Source organism: Cetorhinus maximus, chromosome 17 (genome assembly GCF_964194155.1).
Source record: "Cetorhinus maximus chromosome 17, sCetMax3.hap1.1, whole genome shotgun sequence".
In the NCBI taxonomy this organism is placed as follows: Eukaryota; Metazoa; Chordata; class Chondrichthyes; order Lamniformes; family Cetorhinidae; genus Cetorhinus; species Cetorhinus maximus.
The window spans coordinates 2,673,540-2,699,545 of NC_135895.1; the positions used below are offsets into that span (position 1 = coordinate 2,673,540).

The 26,006-nt window shown below is 49.4% G+C and overlaps 1 protein-coding gene and 1 long non-coding RNA gene across 4 annotated transcripts in view; both read left to right on the top strand.

Moving 5' to 3' along the window:
* LOC144692125 (uncharacterized) overlaps positions 1-22,372 on the top strand; it is an 86,961-nt gene extending 64,589 nt beyond the window's left edge. Inside the window, exon 3 of the long non-coding RNA XR_013579272.1 lies at positions 22,241-22,372. This is a non-coding gene — a long non-coding RNA (uncharacterized LOC144692125). The remainder of the gene's footprint in view (positions 1-22,240) is intronic.
* Positions 22,373-22,660: 288 nt separating this feature from the next.
* The window catches only part of LOC144692123 (netrin-G1-like), a 76,310-nt gene continuing 72,964 nt past the window's right edge, over positions 22,661-26,006 (top strand). For all 3 annotated transcript variants that reach the window (XM_078560620.1, XM_078560621.1, XM_078560622.1), the window contains exon 1: positions 22,661-23,101. In XM_078560620.1, the coding sequence (XP_078416746.1) occupies positions 22,859-23,101 (243 nt within the window). In that variant the 5' untranslated portion in view covers positions 22,661-22,858. The remainder of the gene's footprint in view (positions 23,102-26,006) is intronic.

The following is a 26,006-nucleotide window of genomic DNA, read 5'->3' on the forward strand; positions in this document are numbered from 1 at the left end:
TGCACTGTCGGAGAGTCAGTACTGAGGGAGCGCTGCACTGTCAGAGGGTCAGTACTGAGGGAGTGCTGCACTTTCGGAGGTTCAGTACTGAGGGAGTGCTGCACTGTCAGAGGGTCAGTACTGAGGGAGTGCTGCACTGTCAGAGGGTCAGTACTGAGGGAGTGCTGCACTGTCAGAGGGTCAGTACTGAGGGAGTGCTGTACTGTCAGAGAGTCAGTACTGAGGGAGTGCTGCACTGTCAGAGGGTCAGTACTGAGGGAGTGCTGCACTGTCAGAGGGTCAGTACTGAGGGAGTGCTGCACTGTCGGAGGGTCAGTACTGAGGGAGTGCTGCACTGTCAGAGGGTCAGTACTGAGGGAGTGCTGCACTGTCGGAGAGTCAGTACTGAGGGAGTGCTGCACTGTCAGAGGGTCAGTACTGAGGGAGTGCTGCACTGTCGGAGGTTCAGTACTGAGGGAGTGCTGCACTGTCAGAGGGTCAGTACTGAGGGAGTGCTGCACTGTCAGAGGGTCAGTACTGAGGGAGTGCTGCACTGTCAGAGGGTCAGTACTGAGGGAGTGCTGTACTGTCAGAGAGTCAGTACTGAGGGAGTGCTGCACTGTCAGAGGGTCAGTACTGAAGGAGTGCTGCACTGTCAGAGGGTCAGTACTGAGGGAGTGCTGCACTGTCAGAGAGTCAGTACTGAGAGAGTGCTGCACTGTCAGAGGGTCAGTACTGAGGGAGTGCTGCACTGTCAGGGGGTGAATACTAAGAACATAAGAAATGAGAACAGGAGTAGACCATTCGGCCCCTCGACCCTGCTCGGCCAGTCCGTATGATCATGTCTGGGCCTCAGCCTCAAATCCACTTTCCCGCCCTCTCTTCATATCCTTTTATTCCCTGAGAGACCAAAATCTATTGGTCTCCGCCTCAACTATATTCAACAATGGAGCATCCACAATCCTCTACAGTCGACACTGCCAAACATTCACAACCTTTGGGATGAGGAAATATCTCCTCATCTCAGTCCGAAATGATCGACCTCTTACCCTGAGACTGTTCACCCCTCGATCCCCCAACCTCTCAGTGTTTACCCTGTCCGGCCCCTTCAGAATCTTGGAGGTTTCAGTGAGATCACCTCTCATTCTTCTGAACTCCAGAGAATATAGACCCAATGTACTCAGCCTCTCAACATAGAACTTCCCTCATCCCAGTGACCAATCTAGTGAACCTCCGCTGAACCTCCATTTCGAGTGTCTCCTTCCTTAAGTGAGTCTCTTTCTGCCCCCTCAGGTGGACGTCATCGATCCCGTGACAGTGTTTGAAGAAGAGCAGAGGGGTTCCTCCTCTCGCTATTATTTATCATTGACAAACATTTTAATATTTTAAATGTGTTTTCATTGCTCTTTGTGGGATCTTGCTGTGCACCAATAGTTTGTGTGTTCCCTACAATACAACAGTGAGTCCACTTCCTGAGTATTCCACTGGCCACGAGGAGCTTTGGGGAAAACCCACCATCACCTTCTCTGGACAGCGAAGGGTTAACTTGATGTTATTTGAAAGGTTGAATGATGGTCCAGCAACTCAGGACAGGGAATGGACGCCAACCTCACCGGTCACGCCCACATCCCCAGAATGAATGTTTTAAAATGCCAACACCTCAAAATACAAGGAAATAATCCCATCCTGAATGTTGATGTTAAATAATTGATTCTGATTATCCCTGGATGTTGAATATATAAGCCCTGATGCTAATGTCACCGTATAAACTGCCTCTTCATTCCAATGTTTGGTGAATTAATGCGGCGTGTGAGAATTTTTAATCGGACTGCATGATATAAATATTTAACACCCAAACCTCAATGTTCATTTTAACAGACGGTGGAGAACAAATAATGTTGTGCAGGGTTTGAAGAATGAGTTGAAGGATTTCACCCTGGGGGCAGCCTGGGCCTTGGTTTAATGTCTCTCCTGAGCACAGGAGTGTCTCTGTAAGGGGGAGAGTTACTGTGGGGGTAAGGAGACCCACCAGGTTGCTCTGTGTGAGGGTCAGGGGGAGGGCAGTGGGAGCGATTGTCCCGCTCATCCTCCGCCTGTTGTCTCACTGTTTAATAGTCACTGACTGAACCTCGAGAGCTCCCGGACATTTGAGAAATGGGATAGAAATGTGACTCCGTCCATTACTGCGGGTCTCTCATACTGAGGTCTATGTTACTCTCACCTCATTGATGCATTGTCCATGTTTAACATCCAGCCCAAACCCACCATCATTTACAGGATCAGACACCCACATCTTTCACCAGTGAGCTGTTTGTTGGCAAAGAGATTCTCACAAACAGTCTCCCCATGAAACCCAAACCCAGCATTGGTGCAGCCTGTCTGTGTTAATGCTGCATTGGTGTGTCCTGTCTGTGTCAATACTGCATTGGTGTGTCCTGTCTGTGTTAATGCTGCATTGGTGTGTCCTGTCCAATCTATATGCATATTAAAGTCACCCCTAATTACAGATGTCCCTTTATTGCTTGCCTCTCTAATTTCCTCTTTAGTGCCATCCCCAACATCACCACGACAGTTTGAGGGTCTATATACAACCGCCACAAACATTTTTTGCCCCTTAGTGTTTCTCAGCTCTACCCATACAGATTCCACATTGTCAGAGCTAATATCTTTCCTCACTATTGAATTAATTTCCTCTTTAACCAGCAATGCAACTCCACCGCCTTTTCCTTTTTGTCTGTCCTTCCCAAATACTGAATACCCCTGGATGTTCAGTTCCCATCCCTGGTGTGTCCTGTCCATGTTAATGCTGCATTGATGTGTCCTCACAGAATCACACTGTGCAGAAGAGGCCCTTCGGCCCATCAAGTCTGCACCGACACGTGAGAAACACCTGACCTACCTACCTAATCCCATTTACCAGCACTTGGCCCATAGCCTTGAATGTTATGCACTGGTGTGACCTGTCCATGTTAATACTGCATTGGCGTGTTCTGTCCGTGTTAATACTGCATTGGTTTGTCCTGTTTGTGTTAATACTGCATTGGTGTGACCTGTCCATGTTAATGCTGCATTGGTGTGTCCTGTCTGTGTTAATGCTGCATTGGTGTGTCCTGTCACTGACACTAATCCCCTCCCCTGCCCCGTAATCATCATCCAAACTCCCTCCTGTCCTCCATCAGCCCCTCCTCATTCTCTCTTCTCTCCTCTCCCCTGCCCCTCCCACCCCCTACCTGTCCTCTCTCCCCACCCTCCACAACCCCAGTAAAGGTCGGTGAGGGGTGGGGGGAACACAGACAGGTTCATGGGGAAAGGAATTAAGGGATATGGAACATGGGCAGGTGGGTGGAGTTAAGATCCGCCAAGTTTCCGCTGAGTGACGGGACAGGATTGAGGGGCTGAATGGCCTCTTCCTGTTCCTCTATGGTTTGAAGAGTTTTATAATGGGTCTGTTTTAATGTGTCCGTGCCAAAGACCTCGAGTTGCTCCACTGGAGAGTGGATCAAACTCCGACAATGTTTCTCGAATCAATCATCAGATGTAGAGAGAGTGGCCCAGGCAGCTGGGTAAGTGTGAGAGTGACAGGGACAGGTACAGAGGGAGTGGACGCTCAGATCGAGCACAGATTGTCAATCAGGGGGATGGGGACTGAGGCAAGGGGTCAGTGAGCACTGATTGGTCAGATGGACAGGAACAGCTACTCACCTTTTGGGTGGGTGTCACTGACAGATTTCTAATGAAACAGCAACATTTTAATTCCATGTAAACTGCACTGTCGGAGCAGAGACTGATGGTGATGGGATGTCGAGATCAGGGCAGTCATTTCATTCATTTACATTCACTGCGACTGTGGAGAAAATCGATGGTTTGATCCAGACTCAGAGCAGGACAGACAGAGGGCAGGGAGGAGGGGCAATCACTTCCTTCATTCTCAGCATGTGGGCATCACTGGCATTTATTACCCATCCCTAATTGCCCTCGAGAAGCTGCCTTCTTGAACCGCTGCAGCCTATGTGGTGTAGGTACACCCACAGTGCTGTTAGGAAGGGAGTTCCAGGGTTTTGACCCAGTGACAGTGAAGGAACGGCCGATATATTTCCAAGTCAGGATGGTGAGTGATTGGAGGGGAACTTGCAGGTGGTGGTGTTCCCATGTGTCTGCTGCCCTTGTCCTTCTAGATGATAGTGGTCATGGGTTTGGAAGGTGCCTTGGTGCGTTTCTGCAGTGCATCTTGTAGATGGTACACACACAGCTGCTACTGTGCGTCAGCGGTGGAGAGACTGAGATTGGCACTCGTGAGAGTTTTGACACAAGTTGTGGCTCTGTATGTGGGACTCTGCCTCAGTGTCAGAACATGGTGGGTTCAAGTCCCACTCCAGACCTGGACCCATAATCCCAGCTGACTCTCCCAGTGCAGGACTGAGGGAGTGCTGCACTGTCAGGAGTGCCCTCGGTCAAAGGAGGTAATAAACTGGCCCCAGCTACCCTCTCAGGAGGCAGTAAAGATCCCACGGCCACTATTTCACTGAAAGAGATTATCTGCTCATTATCAGCCAGGAAAAACTTCAAAGAGTTAATTAAATAATCTTCAGCGGCTGAAGTGAAAACAGCCCCTGAGGCAATTAGTTAAAGGTTAGAATATTGTGTTTAAGATAAATTCAGTGGGTTGGATAATAATATGAGCTGAACAATTCTGGGATATAAATTCACTACGACAGGTTGTGAGTCCAGTGAGAGTGGGGAATAAGATCAGAGACAGACAGAATAGGGGAGATTCGACAATCAGGATCACAAAACTGGAACCTGTCGACTAACTGAGAGCATCAATGAACAGAAACCAACAGAACACAAAGGGTTAAATTAACAGGAAAGGCTTCAGACATGACAACAGTGTCTACATATCAAATATATCCCATTGACTGTGAAGAGCTTTGGGATGTCCTGAGGAGGTGACAGGTGCTATAGAAATGTAAGTTCTTTCTTCAATACTAGGAGCCAGAGCTGGGCGAGTTTCACATTTGGTTCTCACTCAGTGTGAAAATGCTGCCTTTGTTCCCTGGAGACAGACAATAAATGAGGGCAGGTTTCAGATTCCGCTCTGCCTCCGACGCTCAGCCTCAGCTGATGTTTCCTGTCGTGTTTCTCAATGTTTCTAGTTTTTGTTTTGATGGATCAGCCTGTCAGGGGTCTAATTACATCGGGCTTTGCTCATTCCTCTTTGCCCTGTTTACAGATTGGAACGCTGTAAATCCTGGGAAATAGGCAGAGCTGGGAGTTCAGGGATTGTGATTAATCTCACACGGAGTGATTGGAACCCCAGTGTGTCCATCTCCTGGGAATAACTCTCACTCCAGCTCTCAGCATTCACCCCACATTAAAGTTGATTCTTGTTGCTAGTTCCATTGGGTTTAATCTCCTTCGCTCTCTCTCCCACTGGCTCCTTGTTGTTCTATGATTCACTAACTCTGGTCCCCACTCCTCCTGCCAGGAGCCCTCATCCCCAAATTGTCATTATTCATCTACAGGCTTGATGTTAGCTGGCAATTCAACCTGGGGAGGAATCACACTAAAGCCAATTTTGTCCTGAACCAGCGGCTGATAAAATTGTTTTAAAAAAGGCACACGGAATTCTGGGCTTTATAAATAGGAGCAGAGAGGACCAAAGCAAGGAAATTATCATGAACCTTTATAAAACCCTGGTTAGGCCCCAGCTGGAGTGTTGTGTTCAATTCATGGCAACATTACAAAGGAGGTCAAAGCTTTGCTGTACCTGTCCTGGGAGCGTTTGATGGGGACAGTGTAGAGGGAGCTTTACTCTGTATCTAACCCTGTGCTGTACCTGTCCTGGGAGTGTTTGATGGGGACGGTGTAGAGGGAGCTTTACTCTGTATCTAACGCCGTGCTGTACATGTCCTGGGAGTGTTTGACGGGGACAGTGTAGAGGGAGCTTTACTCTGTACCTAAGCCCATGCTGTACCTGTCCTGGGAGTGTTTGACGGGGACAGTGTAGAGGGAGCTTTACTCTGTACCTAAGCCCATGCTGTACCTGTCCTGGGAGTGTTTGATGGGGACAGTGTGGAGGAAGCTTTACTCTGTATCTAACCCCGTGCTGTACCTGTCCTGGGAGTGTTTGATGGGGACAGTGTGGAGGGATATTTACTCTGTATCTACCGCTGTGCTTGATGCTGACACTGGGTAATGAATTGGGGAAAGTTTATCGTCCCAGCACCAACATCCTTCACCTTCAGGAGTACAAAAGGACTGAAAAATCCTCCAGATTCTCGTGTGATAAGAATTCAAAGTGACTTTATTCAGAGTCCCAGACCATAAATAATTCATTCCTCCATCAGCAAATATTCAGTGTGTGAGAGCTCAGCTTGTGGTTGGTGCTCTGAAGATTAACAGTAACCTTGTTACTCCCCATCACTCTCTCTGTAGATTAACGATAACCTGGTTACTCTCCATCACTCTCTCTGTAGTTTTACGGTAACCTGGTTACTCTCTGTCACTCATCTACAGGAGACTCAATCTCCGGTGGGAAATGTTGTGTCCAGTGGGAGTTGAACATTCGCTTATAACAAAATTTTTCACTTGTAAATATCTTCAAAGGAAACTCTTTATTACAATGTTTCTGCATTTGTATCCCAGAATCCAGGTTGATACTCCCAGTTCAGTACTGAGGGAGTGCTGCACTGTTGGAGGGTCAGTACTGAGGGAGTGCTGCACTGTCAGAGGGTTAGTACTGAGGGAGTGCTGCACTGTCAGAGGGTCAGTACTGACGGAATGCTGTGCTGTCAGAGGGTCAGTACTGAGGGAGTGCTGCACTGTCAGAGGGTCAGTACTGAGGGAGTGCTGCACTGTCAGAGGGTCAGTACTGAGGGAGTGCTGCACTGTCAGAGGGTCAGTACTGAGGGAGTGCTGCACTGTCAGAGGGTCAGTACTGAGGGAGTGCTGCACTCTCAGAGGGTCAGTACTGAGGGAGTGCTGCACTGTCAGAGGGTCAGTACTAATTGATTGCTGCACTGTCAGAGGGTCAGTACTGAGGGAGTGCGACCTTACATAATGTCCTGACTTTCATAAGAGATGTTGAATCTCTGCCCTGTGAAAGATCCAGTGACATTTGAATAAAAGGGCAAACCCTCTTATTGGTTTTGCGAGCAATATTTATCCATCGATCAATACTTACAAAACTGATTATCAGCTCACTATCGCATTGCTTTATGTGGGATCTTGCTGTGCACAATTTGGCCGCTGTGTTTCCCAGGGTACAACAGTGACTGCACTTGAAAAAGTATTTAATTGGCTGTGAAGTCCATTGGAATGTTCTGTGTTGGGTCATCATTCAGTTCCTCAGTGTCTCTGTAATGGAACTGTTACTCTGAGAGATCACAGTCTGTTCCCGTTGTTTTTTTATTTAAATTGCGAAAAAAACTCTATGATAGTGAGAGAGAGAGAGAGAGAGAGAGAGAGAGCTGGTGGATGGATTACATTCTGCTCCTCTCGTCTTCCATCTGAAGGCAGGGACCATGTGTTGAGTGAGTGGGAGCTGATTCCACAGGATTACAATATCGGACTGGTAGATCCTGCGATCCTCAGGCTGCAAAGATCAGCTGCTGCCAACAGGTACTGTCACTGGGAAAGCTGATCAGTGGCTGCGAGATTTACCTTTCACCCTCCTTCAGATTATCAGATTGCCAGTTTAATTCTTGTCTCCTCCTTTGTGCCCAGTAACAGCCAACATTCCCAAGTTTGGGAAGCTCTGGTCAGGAGGTGGGAGGCAGTGACGTACATATGAACACAAACACGTGAACGCACGAATTAGGATCAGGAGTGGGCCACTCGGCCCCTCGAGCCTGCTCCGTCATTCAATAAGATCGTGGCTGATCTGAACGTAACCTCAACTCCGCAATCCTGCCTATGCCCCGATAACCTTTCACCCCCTCGCTTATCAAGAATCTTTTTACCTTTGCCTTAAAAATATTCCAGGACTCTGCCTCCACCACCTTTTGAGGAAGAAAGTTCCAAAGACTCATGACCCTCTGAGAGAGAAAAAATTCTCCTCTGCCTTAAATGAACGACCCCTCATTTTTAAACAGTGACCCCTAGTTGTAGATTCTCCCACAAGAGGAAACGTCCTCTCCACATTCTCCCTGTCAAGACCCCTCAGCATTTTGAAAGCTTTGTAGTGTAGTGGTATTGTCACTGGTAATCTAGGGTAATGGTCTAGAGACCTGGGTTCAAAACCCACCATTGCAGATGGTAGAATTTGAATTCAGTTAAAAATCTGGAATTAATTGTGATCATGAAACTATTGCCAATTGTTGTAAAAGCCTATCTGGTTCCCTTTAGGGAGGGAAATCTGTCATCCTTACCTGGTCTGCCCTGCATGTAACTCCAGACACTCAGCAATGAGGTTGACTCTTTACTGCTGACTGGCTGCCCTCTCTCAACAAGCTACTAAGTTGTACCAAACCACTCAAAAGTCAATGAAGATTGAAACCGGACAGACCACCCGGCACCGACCTAGACACGGGAAAGACAATGTCAATCTCAGCCCTGTCGACCTTGCAAATTCCTCCTTATGAACATCTGGGGGCCTGTGCCAAAATTGGGAGAGCTGCCCCATGGACTAGTCAAGCAACAGCCTGACATAGTCATCCTTAATCATCCTTAATCATACCTTACAGATAATGTCCCAGCCACCACCATCACCTTCCCTGGGTATGTCCTATCCCACCGGCAGGACAGGCCCAGCAGAGGTGGTGGCACAGTGGTATACAGTCGGGAGGGAGATGCCCTGGGGATCCTCGACATCAACACCAGGCGCATAAAACCTCAAGGCATCAGGTCAAGCATGGGCAAGGAAACCTGATTACCACGTACCGCCCTCAGTCAGCTGATGAATCAGTGCTCCTCCATGTTGACAGAGCTAAGTACTTCCACAGCCAATGGATCAGACCTAAGCTCTGCAGTCTGTGGCACTACCACTGTGCTAAATGATTTTGAACAGATCTAGCAACTCAAGACTGGGCATCCATGAAGAGCTGTGGGCCGTCAGCAGCAGCAGAATTGTACTCGAACACAATCTGTAACCTCATGGCCCAGCATATCCCCCACTCTACCATTACCACCAAGCCAGGGGATCAACCCTGGTTCAGTGGGGAGTGCAGGAGGGCATGCCAGGAGCAGCACCAGGAATATCTAAAAACAAGGTGTCCACCTAGTGAATCTGTTACACAGGACTACTTGTGTGCCAAACAGCATAAGCAGCAACTGATAGACAGAGCTAAGTGATCCCACAAACCAACGGATCAGATCTAAGCTCTGCAGTCCTGCCACATCCAGCCCTCAAAGGTGGTAGACAATTAAACAACTCACTGGAGGAGGAGGCTCCACAAATATCTGCACCCTCAATGATAGAGGATCCCAGCACACCAGTGCAAAATTTAAGGCTGAAGCCTTTGCTACAATCTTCAGCCAGAAGTGCTGAGAGGATGACCCATCTTGGCCTCTTCCGGAGGTCCCCAGCATCACAGATGCCAGTCTTCAGCCAATTCGATTCACTCCACGTGATATCAAGAATCAGCTGAAGGCACTGGATACTGCAAAGATTATGGGGCCTGACAATATTCCGACAATAGTACTGAACACTTATGCCCCGGAACTTGCCGCCCCCCTAGCCAAGCTGTTCCAGTATAGCTACAACACTGGCATCTACCCAACTCAAGTGGAAAATTACCCAGGAATGTCCTGTACACAAAAATCAGGGCAAATCCAACCCGGCCAATTACTGCCCCATCAGTCTACTCTTGATCATCAGTAAAGTAATGGAAGGGGTCATCAAAAGTGCTATCAAGCGGTACTTGCTTAGCAATAAACTGCTCACTGATGCCCAGTTTGGGTTCCGCCAGGGCCACTCAGCTCCTGACCTCATTACAGCCTTGGTTCCAATATGGACAAAAGAGCGGAACTCCTGAGGTGAGGGTGAAGTAAAGGATTGTGGGCAAAGCCTCCTCAATTTTGGTCCTGACTTCCCTCAGTAACCGAGGTGGCAGCCATTCCCGACCAGGTGACACTTCTGTTTTGGGTACTGCCAACCTTTAAAGTATCTCTTAATTATCTATTCATTCATGCCCTTGACATCAAGGTCACATTTGACAGAGTCTGGCATCAAGGAGCCCGAGCAAAACTGGAGTCAGTGGGAATCAGGGGGAAATCTCTTGGCAGGTTGGAGACACACTTAGCACAAAGGAAGATGGTTGTGGTTGTTGGAGGTCAATCATCTCAGCTCCAGGACATCACTGCAGGAGTTCCTCAGGGTTGTGTCCACAGCCCAACCATCTTCAGCTGCTTCATCAATGACCTTCCTTTCATCATAAGGGCAGAAGTGGGGATGTTCGCTGATGATTGCACAATGTTCAGCACCATTCGCGACTCCTCAGATACTGAAGCAGTCCATGTCCAAATGTAGCAAGACCTGGATAATATCCAGGTTTGGGCTGACAAGTGGCAAGTAACATTCGCACCACACAAGTGTCAGACAATGACCATCTCCAACAAGAGAGAATCTAACCATCGCCTCTTGATGTTCAATGGCATTACCATCACTGAAACCCCCCCCCACTATCAACCTCCTGGGGGTTACCATTAACCAGAAACTGAACTGGACTAGCCATGTAAATACTGTGGCTACATGAGCGAGTCAGAGGCTGGGAATCCTGTGACAAGTAACTCACCTCCTGACTCCCCAAAAGCCCGTTCACCATTATTATGGCACAGCCAACGGTAAATGCTGAGCTGTTCAAATCCTAGAGGGTAACTTGAAACAACTGTTACAACTAATTTTGTAATTTGCATGTTTTGAGATGCAGGCTAGTAGTAATAAGACCAATGGGTCTCAAGAGGTTTTTATAAAACTAAATTAAACACTTATTAATGCAAAAAAGTTTGTAAACACATAAATATGTCTACAAAATTACAACTATAATAACTACTAAAATCCCCTAATTAATCGGACTACTAGTTACACCCCCGTTAAGGCAACAGTAAAATACATAGATTTAAATAGATCCCTGGCAAAGGGCATTCTGGACAATCGCATTCAAAACGAGTTTCTTTCAGCTCTGGATCCTTGCAGACATCAGCTTGAGGCTTACAGGCTGGAGGCTTTAGATCTTAGAATCCCTCTCATTTTACCAACAGCCTTCTCTTCCTTTATAAATACTTTCCTCTTTGAATGCACATTTTCATTGTACCACTATGTCTTTTGAACTTTACAACTTCTAATAATAAAACCCTTTCACAGCACCAATTTCATTGGGAAGCTTTGGAAAGAGTAACCACATTGTTTAGTTTCTTCTGGCTGGGTGTAATATTTCACCCATTCTTTTGAATGGTTTATTTAAAAATGCAAATTTCCCACTTTACACTTCACCTTGTAACTTCCCTGTGTTTACCTAATTATCATTTCAAACCTACTTCTCTTCTATACACCAAAGCCTCTAGACCAGCTGGTTTTGATCCAATTAAGACACACACATACACACACACATAGACACAGACACCACTAAACCCTATTTTAAAATAATTTCCAATAACATGATAGACATTATATCTTCTTGACAACCATCTACAAGGCACAATTCAGGAGTTTGATGGAATACCCTCCACTTGCCTGGATGAGTGCAGCTCCAATAACACTGAAGAAGTTCGACACCATATAATGTGTCTATAGGATTAATATATGTAGATATTGAAGTAAGGTGTATATGGGGTTACAGAGGTATATATAATGTGCCTATAGGGTTAATGTATATGGATATTAAAGTAAGTTATAGGTAGGGTTATACAGGTGTATATAATGTGTATATAGGGTTAATGTATGTGTATATTAAAGTAAGTTATATATAGGGTTATACAGGTGTATATAATGTGCCTATAGGGTTAATGTATGTGTATATTAAAGTAAGTTATATATAGGATTATACAGGTGTATATAATGTGTCTATAGGGTTAATGTATGTGTATATTAAAGTAAGTTATATATAGGGTTATACAGGTGTATATAATGTGCCTATAGGGTTAACATATGTGTATATTAAAGTGAGTTATATATAGGATTATACAGGTATATATAATGTGTCTATAGGGTTAATGTATGTAGATATTACAGACAGTCTACACAGGGACATATCTCCGCTTGTCCCTTACACACACACGGGTATGTGGGGAGTAAAGCCATTGCTGCTTTCCTTATTCTCTCGCCCAGGATTCTGCCCCTGCCTCATTCTCCTGTAACACTGAGGGGACCCAGGCTGGGGAAGGGGATTTACAGACCCCCTGAGCCCAGTGACGGTGAGTGAGGGGCTGCTCTGTGATTCCTGCCTCCAGTTATAGACAGTCTGTATCCCAGCCTCCTGCTACAGGCAGTGTTTACAAAGCTTTCACACTCCGGCATTCACACTGAATTAAAGACTACACAGCCCCAATCTGCAGAGTGCTGAGTTCCCCGGGCTGCTTCATTCAGTGAGGATGCTGCTGTGGATCCGGAGTCTGGACATGTCCAACTATCGAGAGAAGCGGATCTTCAGCCGTCTCCAGTGAACACTCGCCTCTCCCACAGCAACCTGTCTCAAACTGGAAAGTGGAGCTGGGTCGGTGCAGTCAGAGGCTGAAATAATCCGGTGCAGGGAATCACCTTCAGAGATACCGGGTGAGTGAGAGAGAGAGACCAGGGCTGTCTGAGCAGGTGGATACAGACTGTTACAGCGCAAAATCATCCATTTATTACAGTGTGTGGACCATGTAAAGTCGCGTCAAAAACAACTTGCATTTATATAGCGCCTTTAACAAGTATAACGTCCAAAGGTGCTTCACAGGAGTGTCAGTCAGTCCAAGAATTGACACCGAGACACAGAAGCAGATAATAGGACAGGTCAACAAAAAGCGCTGTGAGAGGGGGAAGTTTTAAGGAGAAAAGAGAGGTAGAGAGTGGGAGAGGTTTAGGGAGGGAATTCCAGAGTTTAGGGCCCGGGTAGCTGAAGGTAATGGTGGAGGGATTCAAATCAGGGATGCTCAGGAGGCCGGAATTAGAGGAGCCCCGAGATCTCAGAGGGTTGTAGGGTTGGAGGAGATGAGAGAGATAGGGAGGGGTGAGGACATGGAGGGATTTGAAAACAAGGATAAATGTTTTAAAATCAAGATGTTGCTGGATCGGGAGCCAGTGTAGATCAGCGAGCACAGGGGCGATGGGAGAACGGGTCTGGGATACGGACAGCAGAGTTTGAGATGAGCTGAAGTTTCTGGAGGGTGGTGATGGGAGGCTCGGTCAGGCGAATATTGGAATAGTTGAGTCTGGGGGAGTTACAGACACCGATTGTTAAAGTGGAACAGGAAACAAGGAATCATGTGAAGAAATGTCTCACTGTTAGGGATTGAGAATAAGAGAGAGCTGGAGGGAATGGTGGAGTGAGACAGTGAGATCTGCTGCCTGCCTCTCACCTCTCTCACTGTGGTTTCACAATGAACACCCATTAATGTTGGAGTAATTAAGTCAGGATGTGAGAGGTCAGAATTGGAGGAATGCAGGGAACCTTGTTTTATTTCTGTGAGAGCAGAGGGTGGAAATTCAAAGCTCTGTTTATACTTTGATCGATTTTTTTTCCCTCAGATATCTTTTAAATCTAGTCTGGGGCTCAGGTTACAGAGCTCCTTCTAAACACAAATAAATCCCTAGTTATTGCCTGTGTTGTTCCGGGGTTTATAAAACTGATGTGTTAATTGTTGTTATCCTGTTTCTTGGGAGAAGAGTGTGGATCAGAGATTGGGAGAGAATTCCCTTCACAGTTTATATCATTTAGTAAACTCGATTCTATGGTTATTCTGGTCCCAGGCGGCATTTAAACCTCTCAAATATTAATGATGAATGATAATTAGAAAGGGTAAATGATGGGAGTCTGTTAGGAGATGGGGAGTTGCGGTGTATCAGTTTAACACAGAGAGTTTGTGCTACTGGCAGAGTGAGCGAGACAAACACAACAGGGAATAAAACCCTTCACATTTTCCCGTTTACACTATTGGACTTCAATCCACCCATGAATTTTATAACTTTCAGTGCTCATGGCTGAAAAAGAATTTGTATCTCCACAACGACTTTCACAATCTCAGAATGTACCAAAGCAATGAGATTACTGATCAGGACGTCTGTTTTAGTGATGTTGTTCATGGGCTAAATGTTGGGCAGGAAACAGGGGAGAAGCTCCCCCTGCTCTTCATCAAAACGTTGCCCGGTTATCTTTCACATCCACCTGAGAGGGCGCACATCACGTCTGAAAAACTCAAACCTCTGACAGTGCAGCACCCCCTCAGTACTGACCCTCTGACAGTGCAGCATTCCCTCAGTACTGACCCTCTGACAGTGCAGCACTCCCTCAGTACTGACCCTCTGACAGTGCAGCACTCCCTCAGTACTGACCCTCTGACAGTGCAGCACTCCCTCAATACTGACCCTCTGACAGTGCAGCACTCCCTCAGTACTGACCCTCTGACAGTGCAGCACTCCCTCAGTACTGACCCTCTGACAATGCAGCACTCCCTCAGTACTGACCCTCTGACAGTGCAGCACTCCCTCAGTACTGACCCTCTGACAGTGCAGCACTCCCTCAGTACTGACCCTCTGACAGTGCAGCACTCCCTCAGTACTGACCCTCTGACAGTGCAGCACTCCCTCAGTACTGACCCTCTGACAGTGCAGCACTCCCTCAGTACTGACCCTCTGACAGTGCAGCACTCCCTCAGTACTGACCCTCTGACAGTGCAGCACTCCCTCAGTACTGACCCTCTGACAATGCAGCACTCCCTCAGTACTGACCCTCTGACAGTGCAGCACTCCCTCAGTACTGACCCTCTGACAGTGCAGCACTACCTCCATACTGAGCCTCTGACAGTGCAACACTCCCTCAGTACTGACCCTCTGACAGTGCAGCACTCCCTCAGTACTGACCCTCTGACAGTGCAGCACTCCCTCAGTACTGACCCTCTGACAGTGCAGCACACCCTCAGTACTGACCCTTTGACAGTGCAGCACTCCCTTAGTACTGACCCCCCGACAGTACAGCACTCCCTCAATACTGACCCTCTGACAGTACAGCACTCCCTCAATACTGACCCTCTGACAGGGCCGCACTTCCTCAGTACTGGTGGGGGGGTGAGGGGGTGGGGGGTGTGGGGGGGTTGAGGGGGTGAGGTGGGGAGTGAAGGGGTGGTGTGAGTGGGGAGCGTGGGGGTGGTGGGGGGTGTGAGGAGGTGAGGGGTAGTGAGGGGGTGGGGGGCTGTGGGGCGTGGGGATGTGGGGGGGGTGAGGGAGTGGGGGGAGTGAGGGTGTTTGGAGTGGTGGGGTGAGTGAGGGGGTGGGGACGGGGCAGTGAGGGGCTGGGGGTAGTGAGGGGGTGGGGGGTGAGGGAATGGGGGTGTGGGGCTGTGGGGGGGTGAGAGGGGTGTGTGGCGTGGGGGGGTGGGTGGAGCGAGGGGGGTGAGGGGGTGGGGGTTGAGGGTGGTGGGGAGTGTGGGGGGGGGTGAGTGGGGGGAATGAGGGGGTGGGGGTTGAGGGGGGTGGAGGGGTGGGGGTGAGGGGTTGGGGGTTGAGGGGGTGGAGGATGAGGGGGTGGACGGGTAGGGGTGAGGGGGTGGAGGATGAGGGGGTGGAGGGGTGGGGGTGAGGGGGTGGGGGTTGAGGGGGGTGGAGGATGATGGGGTGGGTGTTGTGGGGGGGGGTGGGGGGTGAGGGGGTGGGGTAGGGGCCCAGCCTGAGCTTCTGGTTCACATTTTATCTTTATATTTGTGAATCTGGGGACCACCTCTTCATCTCGCATTTCACCTCCCTCACTCTCTCCCTCCGTCACTCTCTCCCTCCCTCACTCTCTCCCTCCCTCTCTCTCTCCCTCCATCTCTCTGTCTCTCTCCTCCTCCCTCTCTCTCCCTCCCCCTCGCTCGCCCCTCCCTCCCTCTCCCTTCCTCTCTCTCCCACCCCTTCTCTCTTCCCCCTCCCTCTCTCCCCCCTCTCTCTCCCCTCTCCTTCCCTCCCTCCCCCTTTCTCTCCCCTTCCACTCGCCCCCTCCCTCTCTCCCCCCTCCTCCTTTCTTTCTCTCCTCCCACTTTCTCTCTCGCTCTCTATCTCCCTCCCTCTCTCACCCTCTCTTCCAGCCTCCCCCTTGTTGTTTTTCTCCCCCTCCCTCCCTCTCTCCTTCCCTCCCTCTCCCTTGCTCTTTCTCTCTCCTCCCCCTCTCTCTCTCTGTAGCCCTTTCCCAGTCTCCAGTCTCCAATGTCATTCTGGGTTTAGTTGCTCTCTGACCTCTGATAAGATCCACTTGAAGCCGACTCTTTCTCTGTGAATCTCCTCCGATTCCATGGAAGAGGCTCCTGAACTTGTTGCTGTGAAACGTGGAGCAGCCTCTGGGATTCCCCTCATTCTGGAACCCAGTGCTGTTCCCCAGTGTAAGGCACACTGGCTTCCGGAATGTCCCGATCTCTCCCAGTCTCTCCCGGAATGTCCCGGTCTCTCCCAGTCTCTCCCGGAATGTCCCGGTCTCTCCCAGTCTCTCCCGGAATGTCCTGGTCTCTCCCTGGATAACCTTCCTGTTTTCAGCTGCAATTGTGTTTTTGCTCTGAGATCAGGCAGGATCCTCTGTGCATTGAACAGGAGGCTGGACAATTACACAGCAAGATTCCAGTGATTTCGAGAGGAGAAATGGTGGTTTGGTATAAGAACTTCTATACATTGGATCTGAGCATTGCAGACACTGTATAAGATGTGGTAATTCGATACGGGGGGGTTAAAACATCCTATAGGACGAATTGTACAATAACAGCTTGTGTTTCTATAGCGTCTGTAATGGGATAAAATGTCCCAAGATGCTTCACAGGAACATTACCCAATAAAACCTGACACTGAGCCAGGGAAGGAGATATTAGGAAAGGTGACCAAAAGTTTGGTCACAGAGACAGGCTTAAGAAGCACCTTAAATGGACAGAGGTGGAGAGGAGAGGGAGGGAATTGCAGATCTTAGGGCCCAGGTAGCTGAAGGCACGGCCGCCAATGGTGGAGCGAAGAAGACCTGGAATGGACAAAAGGCCAGACCTGGAAGAGTGCAGAGGTCTCAGAGGACTGGAGGAGGTTACAGAGATAGGGAAGGCTGTAGGGGCTGGAGGAGGTTACAGAGATAGGGAAGGCTGTAGGGGCTGGAGGAGGTTACAGAGATAGGGAGGGGTGTAGGGTCTGGAGGAGGTTACAGAGATAGGGAGGGCTGTAGGGGCTGGAGGAGGTTACAGAGATAGGGAGGGCTGTAGGGGCTGGAGGAGGTTACAGAGATAGGGAGGGCTGTAGGGGCTGGAGGAGGTTACAGAGATAGGGAGAGGTGTAGGGGCTGGAGGAGGTTACAGAGATAGGGAGGGGTGTAGGGGCTGGAGGAGGTTACAGAGATAGGGAGGGCTGTAGGGGCTGGAGGAGGTTACAGAGATAGGGAGAGGTGTAGGGGCTGGAGGAGGTTACAGAGATAGGGAGAGTTGTAGGGGCTGGAGGGGGTTACAGAGATAGAGAGAGCTGTAGGGGCTGGAGGAAGTTACAGAGATAGGGAGGGGTGTAGGGCTGGAGGAGGTTACAGGGATAGGGAGGGCTGTAGGGGCTGGAGGAGGTTACAGGGATATGGAGGGGTGTAGGGGCTGGAGGAGGTTACAGAGATAGGGAGGTGTGTAGGGGCTGGAGGAGCTTCCAGAGATAGGGAGGGGTGTAGGGGCTGGAGGATGTTACAGGGATAGGGAGGAAATTCCAAAACTTAGGGCTTAGGTAACTGAAGGTGAAGCCACCAGTGGTGGAGAGATTAAAATCAGGGATGCTGAGGAGCAAGAATTAGATGAGTGCAGATATCTCGGAGAGTTGTGGGGCTGGAAGAGGTTCCCGAGATAGGGAGGGGTGTAGGGGCTGGAGAAGGTTACAGAGATAGGGAGGGGTGTAGGGGCAGGAGGAGGTTACAGAGATAGGGAGGGCTGTAGGGGCTGGAGGAGGTTACAGAGGATAGGGAGGGTTGTAGGGGCTGGAGGAGGTTACAGAGGATAGGGACGGTGGTAGGGGCTGGAGGAGCTAACAGAGATAGGGAGGGCCGAGGTAATGAGGGACTTGAATGAGAATTTTAAAATCGGGGTGCTGGATTGGAAGCCAGTGTGGGTCAGTGAACACAAACATGGACAAGACTTGAGGAAATTAGGACATGGGCAGCTGAGTTTCGATGAGCTCTTGTTTGCAGAGGGTGGGATGTGGGGGGACAGCCAGGATGTGTTGAAACAGTCCATTCCAGAAGTAACGCTGGTACAAATGAAGGTTTCAGCAGCTGATGAGCTCAGGGGCGGAGTTGGGCAATGTTATGGGGGTGGAAATAGCAGCGTCAGTGATAGAACAGATTCTTTTTTATTTATGGAATGTGGGCATCGCTGGCTGGGTCAGCATTTATTGCCCATCCATAGTTGCCCTTGAGAAGGTGGTGGTGAGCTGCCTTCTTGAACCGCTGCAGTCCATGTGGTGTAGGTACACCCACAGTGCTGTTAGGGAGGGAGTTCCAGGATCTTGACCCAGCGACAGTGAAGGAACGGCGATGTATTTTCAGGTCAGGATGGTGAGTGACTCGGAGGGGAACTTCCAGGTGGTGGTGTTCCCATCTATCTGCTGCCCTTGTCCTTCTAGATGGTAGTGACTGTGAGTTTGGAAAGTGCTGTCGAAGGAACCTTGGTGAATTTCTGCAGTGCATCTTGTAGATGGTACACACACTGCAGCTACTGTGTGTCAGTAGTAGAGGGAGTGAATGTTTGTGGATGTGGAGCCAATCAAGTGGGGTTGCTTTGTCCTGGATGGTGTCGAGCTTCTTGAGTGTTGTGGGAGCTGCACTCATCCAGGCAAATGGGGAGTGTTCCATCACACTCCTGACTTGTGCCTTGTAGATGGTGGACAGGCTTTGGAGTTTCAGGAGGTGAGTTACTCATCGCAGGATTCCCAGCCCCTGACCTGCTCTTGTAGCCACAGCATTTATCTAGCTAGTCCAGTTCAGTTTCTGTTCAATGGTTAACCCCCTGGATGTTGATGTGGTCAGAACCTCATTATGGGGTTAAATAGGGCACCAGTGTTTTGAACAGACTGGTTCAGCCTCAGACAGTTATCAGGGAGAGGGATGGAGGTGGTGGTGAGAGAAAGGAGTCTGTGACAGGGACCAAAGACGATTTTGCCAGTATTTAGTTGGATGAAATTTCTGCTCACCCAGTACTGGATGTTTTCACCCCGAGGGTGGTGGGGATCTGGAACTCATTGCCTGGAAGGGTGGTAGAGGTAGAAATCCTCATTGCATTGAACAAACATTTGGATTTGCTGGAGATGCTGTGACCTACAGGGGCTGCAGAGCAAGAACTGGAAAGTGGGAATAAACAGGAGAGGACTTTTCAGCCACATGGGTATGATGGGCTGAATGGCCTCTTTCTGCACTGTAAATCTTTCTATATTTCTATGCTTCTGCAAAGGTGGCTGACCACCATCTTCAAAAGGGCAATTAGAGAAGGGCAATAAATGCTGGCCTCTGACCAGCAACAGCGCCTCCTGTCTGTCTCCACCTGTCTCACACCCTGGGACGGGGTGTCTGGGACAGTGCCCCCTGTCTGTCCCCCCCAGTCTCACACCCTGGGACGGGGTGTCTGGAACAGCGACCCCTGTCCGTCCCCCCCCCCCCCCCCCCAGTCTCACACCCTGGGACGGGGTGTCTGGAACAGCGCCTCCTGTCTGTCCCCCCCAGTCTCACACCCTGGGACGGGGTGTCTGGAAGAGCGCCTCCTGTCTGTCCCCATCAGTCTCACACCATGGAACAGAATGTCTGGAACAGCGCCCCCTGTCTGTCCCCCGCCAGTCTCACACCCTGGGACGGGGTGTCTGGAACAGTGTCCCCTGTCTGTCCCCCACAGTCTCACACCCTGGGACGGGGTGTCTGGAACAGTGCCCCCTGTCTGTCCCCCCGCAGTATCACACCCTGGGATGGGGTGTCTGGAACAGCGCCCCCTGCCTGTCCCCCCCAGTCTCACACCCTGGGACGGGGTGTCTGGAACAGCGCCCCCTGCCTGTCCCCCCCAGTCTCACACCCTGGGACGGGGTGTCTGGAACAGCGCCTCCTGTCTGTTCTTCCCTGTTGCTCTCAGTGTTGAGGTCAATTGGTTTTCAATGCGAATGTCCCTGACTCCACATTGGCTAAGTTTAGAAATGATTTGTGTTACAGAAGGAGCTTTTTCTATTGAATGGTTAATAATGAAAAAGCCTAAACACCCAAACAATGGAGTTGGCTGAGCTTAAATCAGCCTGGCTGGAAATGAGTTTTGATGAAGAGCTGGATCCTGTACTTGTTCTCATTTGCCCGTTGGCTGTTGAATGCTCCTGTCTGGCATCAGATTAACTTTCCCCAGCATTTCATTTAATGTCTAAATCACCGAGTTTCCAGACTCAAGGCATCAAACCAGCCCACATCCCAGACACACAGACTGGGCAAGAATCAAATCCCCCTCAGCCCCGAACTGTCGATAGATTCAACCCCAACTCAACCCTTTCCAGGGGGAATTTTTTATATAGATTTGTAACTTGTGAAAATAATGTGATGACTGAAAATGATTCCACTAAAACTAAGCAGAAAAATTCACAACCTCACCAAAGGCGAGTGATGTTTAACTGTGAGAAAATCCAACCCGAACACCCCTCCCTATCTCTGTAACCTCCTCCAGCCCCTACACCCCCTCTATCCCTGTAACCTCCTCCAGTCCCTGCCCCTCCCTATCTCTGTAACCTTCTCCAGCCCCTACATCCTCCCTATCTCTGTAACCTCCTCCAGCCCCTACACCCCTCCCTATCTCTGTAACCTCCTCCAGCCCCTACACCCCTCCCTATCTCTGTAACCTCCTCCAGCCCCTACACCCTTCCCTATCTCTGTAACCTCCCCCAGCCCCTACACCTCTCAGAGTGTGTGTTGGGTGGTTAGAGAGGGTGAGTGTGTGTTGGGTGAGTGGAGAGGGTGAGTGTGTGTTGGGTGGTTGGAGAGAGTGAGTGTGTGTTGGGTGAGTGGAGAGGGTGAGTGTGTGTTGGGTGAGTGGAGAGGGTGAGTGTGTGTTGGGTGAGTGGAGAGGGTGAGTGTGTGTTGGGTGGTTGGAGAGAGTGAGTGTGTGTTGGGTGAGTGGAGAGGGTGAGTGTGTGTTGGGTGAGTGGAGAGGGTGAGTGTGTGTTGGGTGAGTGGAGAGGGTGAGTGTGTGTTGGGTGAGTGGAGAGGGTGAGTGTGTGTTGGGTGAGTGGAGAGGGTGAGTGTGTGTTGGGTGAGTGGAGAGGGTGAGTGTGTGTTGGGTGGTTGGAGAGAGTGAGTGTGTGTTGGGTGAGTGGAGAGGGTGAGTGTGTGTTGGGTGAGTGGAGAGGGTGAGTGTGTGTTGGGTGAGTGGAGAGGGTGAGTGTGTGTTGGGTGGTTGGAGAGAGTGAGTGTGTGTTGGGTGAGTGGAGAGGGTGAGTGTGTGTTGGGTGAGTGGAGAGGGTGAGTGTGTGTTGGGTGAGTGGAGAGGGTGAGTGTGTGTTGGGTGAGTGGAGAGGGTGAGTGTGTGTTGGGTGAGTGGAGAGGGTGAGTGTGTGTTGGGTGAGTGGAGAGGGTGGGTGTGTGTTTGGAGTTTGAGCAGGAGAGTCACATTGAGCCCCAGAAGGTGTGTGTGGATTGTGACGCTCGATCTGAAGGGGAACAGCATTACGTGGGAGGATGTGAGACGTTCAGAGACTATTTCTGCTCATACTGTAGCAGTTTATAAAATCCTGTAGTATTTATCATAGAAAATGGGTTATAAATATCCCTGTATTAGTCTGTATGTCAGTCAGTACCTAGAGTATCACCTTGTGTTGTAAAACAGACTGTGGGATGGGTCACTGAGTTGGTGTTTAAAGGAGAAAGAGATTTCTATAAAAATGAGAATAATGTTTTGCTTTTCCAGTGTGAGCTGCTGCTGAGTTTGAGGTGAGATGATGGAGGGAGGAGAATAGTTTTTCCCTCATTTGGGATCTTTACATGTGTAATTTATTCACCTCCTATTGGCTGCTGTGATTCCCAATTTGTCTTTATCTCCCTATCACGTTGCAGCTAATGGGAGGCGGAGATTGAGGGTGGGGGTTGAAGGTCATGAGCAGCAACTATTCCAAAATCCATAGATTTTATTTCTCTCCTGACAGGGAACTGATGCCAGGAGGAAGAGAAAATCGATGGAAAACCAACTCTGACCGGGAGATCATCATCTCATTGGCTCCCAGGACTGACTGATCAGCCAATCAGAACATCCGTCTGATGTAGCAAAAAGCCAGGAAAAAACATCTGGAATCCTGTCTCCCAGAACATCCACACCCAACACTGGGAAAAACATCTGGAATCCTGTCTCCCAGAACATCCACACCCAACACTGGGAAAAACATCTGGAATCCTGTCCCCCAGAACATCCGCACCCAACACTGGGAAAAACATCTGGAATCCTGTCCCCCAGAACATCCACACCCAACACTGGGAAAAACATCTGGGATCCTGTCCCCCAGAACATCCGCACCCAACACTGGGAAAAACAGCCGGAATCCTGTCTCCCAGAACATCCACACCCAACACTGGGAAAAACAGCCGGAATAATAACAACTGATCTTCCCTCTGAACAAGAATCCAATCGGAGTGGAGATTTCCTGAATCACCCCAGATGGAGTAGGTGTCTCCCCCTCTGAGTGAGAATCCAATCGGAGTGGAGACTCCCTGAATCACCGCCAGTCGGATCGGGATTCTCCCTCTCTGAGTAAGGCCCAGCTGGAGTGATGAGTTTGTTCACCTTGTTGTCTCTTCAGGCCCTATGGACGACCCTGTCTCTCGCCGGCCATCACTTCCCATCCTGGGGTCACTACGATCTGTGTAAGACTCAGGTTCACTGGGACCGGGGGGTGAGTTGGGATTACATGGCCTGTCAGCCTGAGGCTACTCTCCTCACCAGGTTCCTGAAGATCAGGTTGGATCCCCCAAACAGTACGTGTGGAGACACCCCTGAGATGTACTGCACGCTGGTGAGTAGAAATCTCTCTGAACCAGCCTCTGTTGTGTGAATGGACACTCACAGAATGGCCTTTCTCAAAGTTAATTCCCTCCAAATTCCTACATTGGATTTATTAACAGACCCATTGAGTACAAAAATTAGAAGTTGTGGTAAATCTTTATCAATCACTAGTTAGGACCGGCAGGAGAATTGTGTCCAAATCCGGGCTCCGCACTTTATGAAGGATGTCGAGGCCTTGGAGAGGGTGCGGAGGAGATTTACTCCAGTGGGACCAGGGATGTGGGGCTTCAGTTAATTTGGAGAGACTGGAGAAGCTGGGATTGTTCTGCTTAGAGCAGAGAAGGTTAAGGGGAGATTTAATTGAGATGTTCAGAATTGTCAAACTTCTTAATAGCGCAAATAAAAAAATGTTTTAATGGCAGGAGGGTCGGTGACCAGAAGGGAATGTGTCCAATTGTTTATCTGGCACCGTCCAATATCTCCACAGGGGAAAGTGTCCAGTTGTGTATCTGACACTGTCCAATATCTCCACAGGGTAATGTGTCCAGTTGTGTATCTGACACTGTCCAATATCTCCACAGGGTAATGTGTCCAGTTGTGTATCTGACACTGTCCAATATCTCCACAGGGTAATGTGTTCAGTTGTGTATCTGACACTGTCCAATATCTCCACAGGGTAATGTGTCCAGTTGTGTATCTGACACTGTCCAATATCTCCACAGGGTAATGTGTCCAGTTGTGTATCTGACACTGTCCAATATCTCCACAGGGGAAAATGTCCAGTTGTGTTTCCAGCCACTGATGTTTATAATGTTCAGTCACCCAGTCTCTGCTGGGAAACTTTCATTTCAGGAGGTTCTGATTTAGCACAAAAGGCACCAGATTATAATCTCACCGTGTGTGAGAATCTGATCTGGTTTCAGTCTGACAGAAACTGTCCTACAATGAAATCGTTGCTATGTAAATTCAGAACTGTTTCACAATATGAAGGTTGTAATTGTCCTGGATTTCCCGTGATCCGTCCATCCTAACGTTTGGAGGGCAAATCCACCAGGTGGACTTTGCATTTTTGATGAAACCTCATCCAAGGGCGAGATGAGGTGTCCGTTATTAAGTAGAAAAATAAAAACCTATGGGTGGAATTTTTATAATGTACATGTTCAGGAGACTGTTTGTGATGCTTTGATTTTTTGTCCTGATTTTAAAATCTTTATTTAATAATTTTGTAGTCTTCAGCTCCTTGAGCCGGCTCTCTACCTTCAGGGAGCTTTCATTCCACCTTCCCCTGTGCCCCCTTACATCAGCGCCCACCCTCCTCCCGCCCCCGCGCCAGCAACACCCACCCTCCCCTGTGCCCCCTTACATCAGCGCCCACCCTCCTCCCACCCCCACCCCATCAGCGCCCACCCTCCTCCCACCCCCACCCCATCAGCGCCCACCCTCCTCCTGCCCCCACTTACATCAGCGCCCACCCTCCTCCCACCCCCACCCCATCAGCGCCCACCCTCCTCCCACCCCCACCCCATCAGCGCCCACCCTCCTCCTGCCCCCACTTACATCAGCGCCCACCCTCCTCCCACCCCCACCCCGTCAGCGCCCACCCTCCTCCCTCCCCCACCCCATCAGCGCCCACCCTCCTCCCACCCCCACCCCATCAGTGCCCACCCCCCTCCCACCCCCACCCCATCGGCGCCCACCCTCCTCCCACCCCCACCCCAGCAGTGCTGAGCCTTTCAGTGCGTGTTTCACACTGTCTGTCGTTATTCGGCCCGTGTGAAATCGCGGCCAGGGGGCCAATCGCAGTCGACAATCGGCTCCCCAGCCCCTCCCGGACCCGCCAATCGCACCCGCCCACCCACCTGAACACTCTGCCCATGAATTATCCTCTCGCTGTGTGAATCATCTGCCCGGGATAACTGGTTCCTACCTCATTGTTCGAGGGAATACTCCTGATTTAATTATCAGCCATATGTTGTACCAATAATTAAGAATGTATAATTTATTGCAGAACATGTTGTTTATCAGAGGGAATTATTCTCTAAGTCAGTTAATGAACTGTTGTAAAAACAATCGCAGACTTTGAGGTAAATCTTCGAGCAGTTGCGTATCCCACTGTCGGAGCTGTGCCTGAAACGCTGACTAGATCCAGTGAGACCAGATTCAGTGTCACTGTGCCAACTTTACCAGCTCAGGGTGGTATACAGCACTTCCCTGACAATGAAATACTTTGTAATGTAGGAGACAGATCAGCCACTTTGTGCTCAGCAAGATCCCACAAGCAGCAATGTGATAAGAACCAGACAAGCTGTGTCTAGTGATCTTGGTTAAGAGATGTTGGCCTCCTGCTGTCAGATTGGAGCTTAGTAGGTCAGTTAGTGCCTGAAAATCGTGCCTGAATTCACAGGCCGTTCTCTGGGAGTTTGCATTTTTTAATATGTAACACTTTTTTTTACACATTTACTTGCTCTCTCTTTCCCAATCTGTTCCATCTCCTAAACTTCTGTTCTCTGAGTCTGTCTGAGTGGGTGAGTGAGCCGGAAAGACTCCAGGGTGAGAACGCGTTCAGACTGTGACTGTAACACTGGTACAAAGAAACAAATAGCTGCACAGATGCTGTGGTGATATCATGTACTGGGGTGCGGTGCTGGACGGGTTTCTGTTACTCCATCAGTAATCCAGGGAACAGGAGCTCCAATCTCACCATGAAGTTTGAGACTGGGCTGAGGGAGATACTGCAGTTTCTGCTGTAAGACCTGTCACATTGTTCACTGCCCTGTTACAACCTGATCTGAACAGACAGCACTTTTCAACAGAAACCCTGACTGTTCCCTCTCCAGCATTGACAGGAATTCAAAGATCAGGTTATCTACCTGTCTCAATCTCTCCTTCCTTTCAACACACATACAGCACATTAA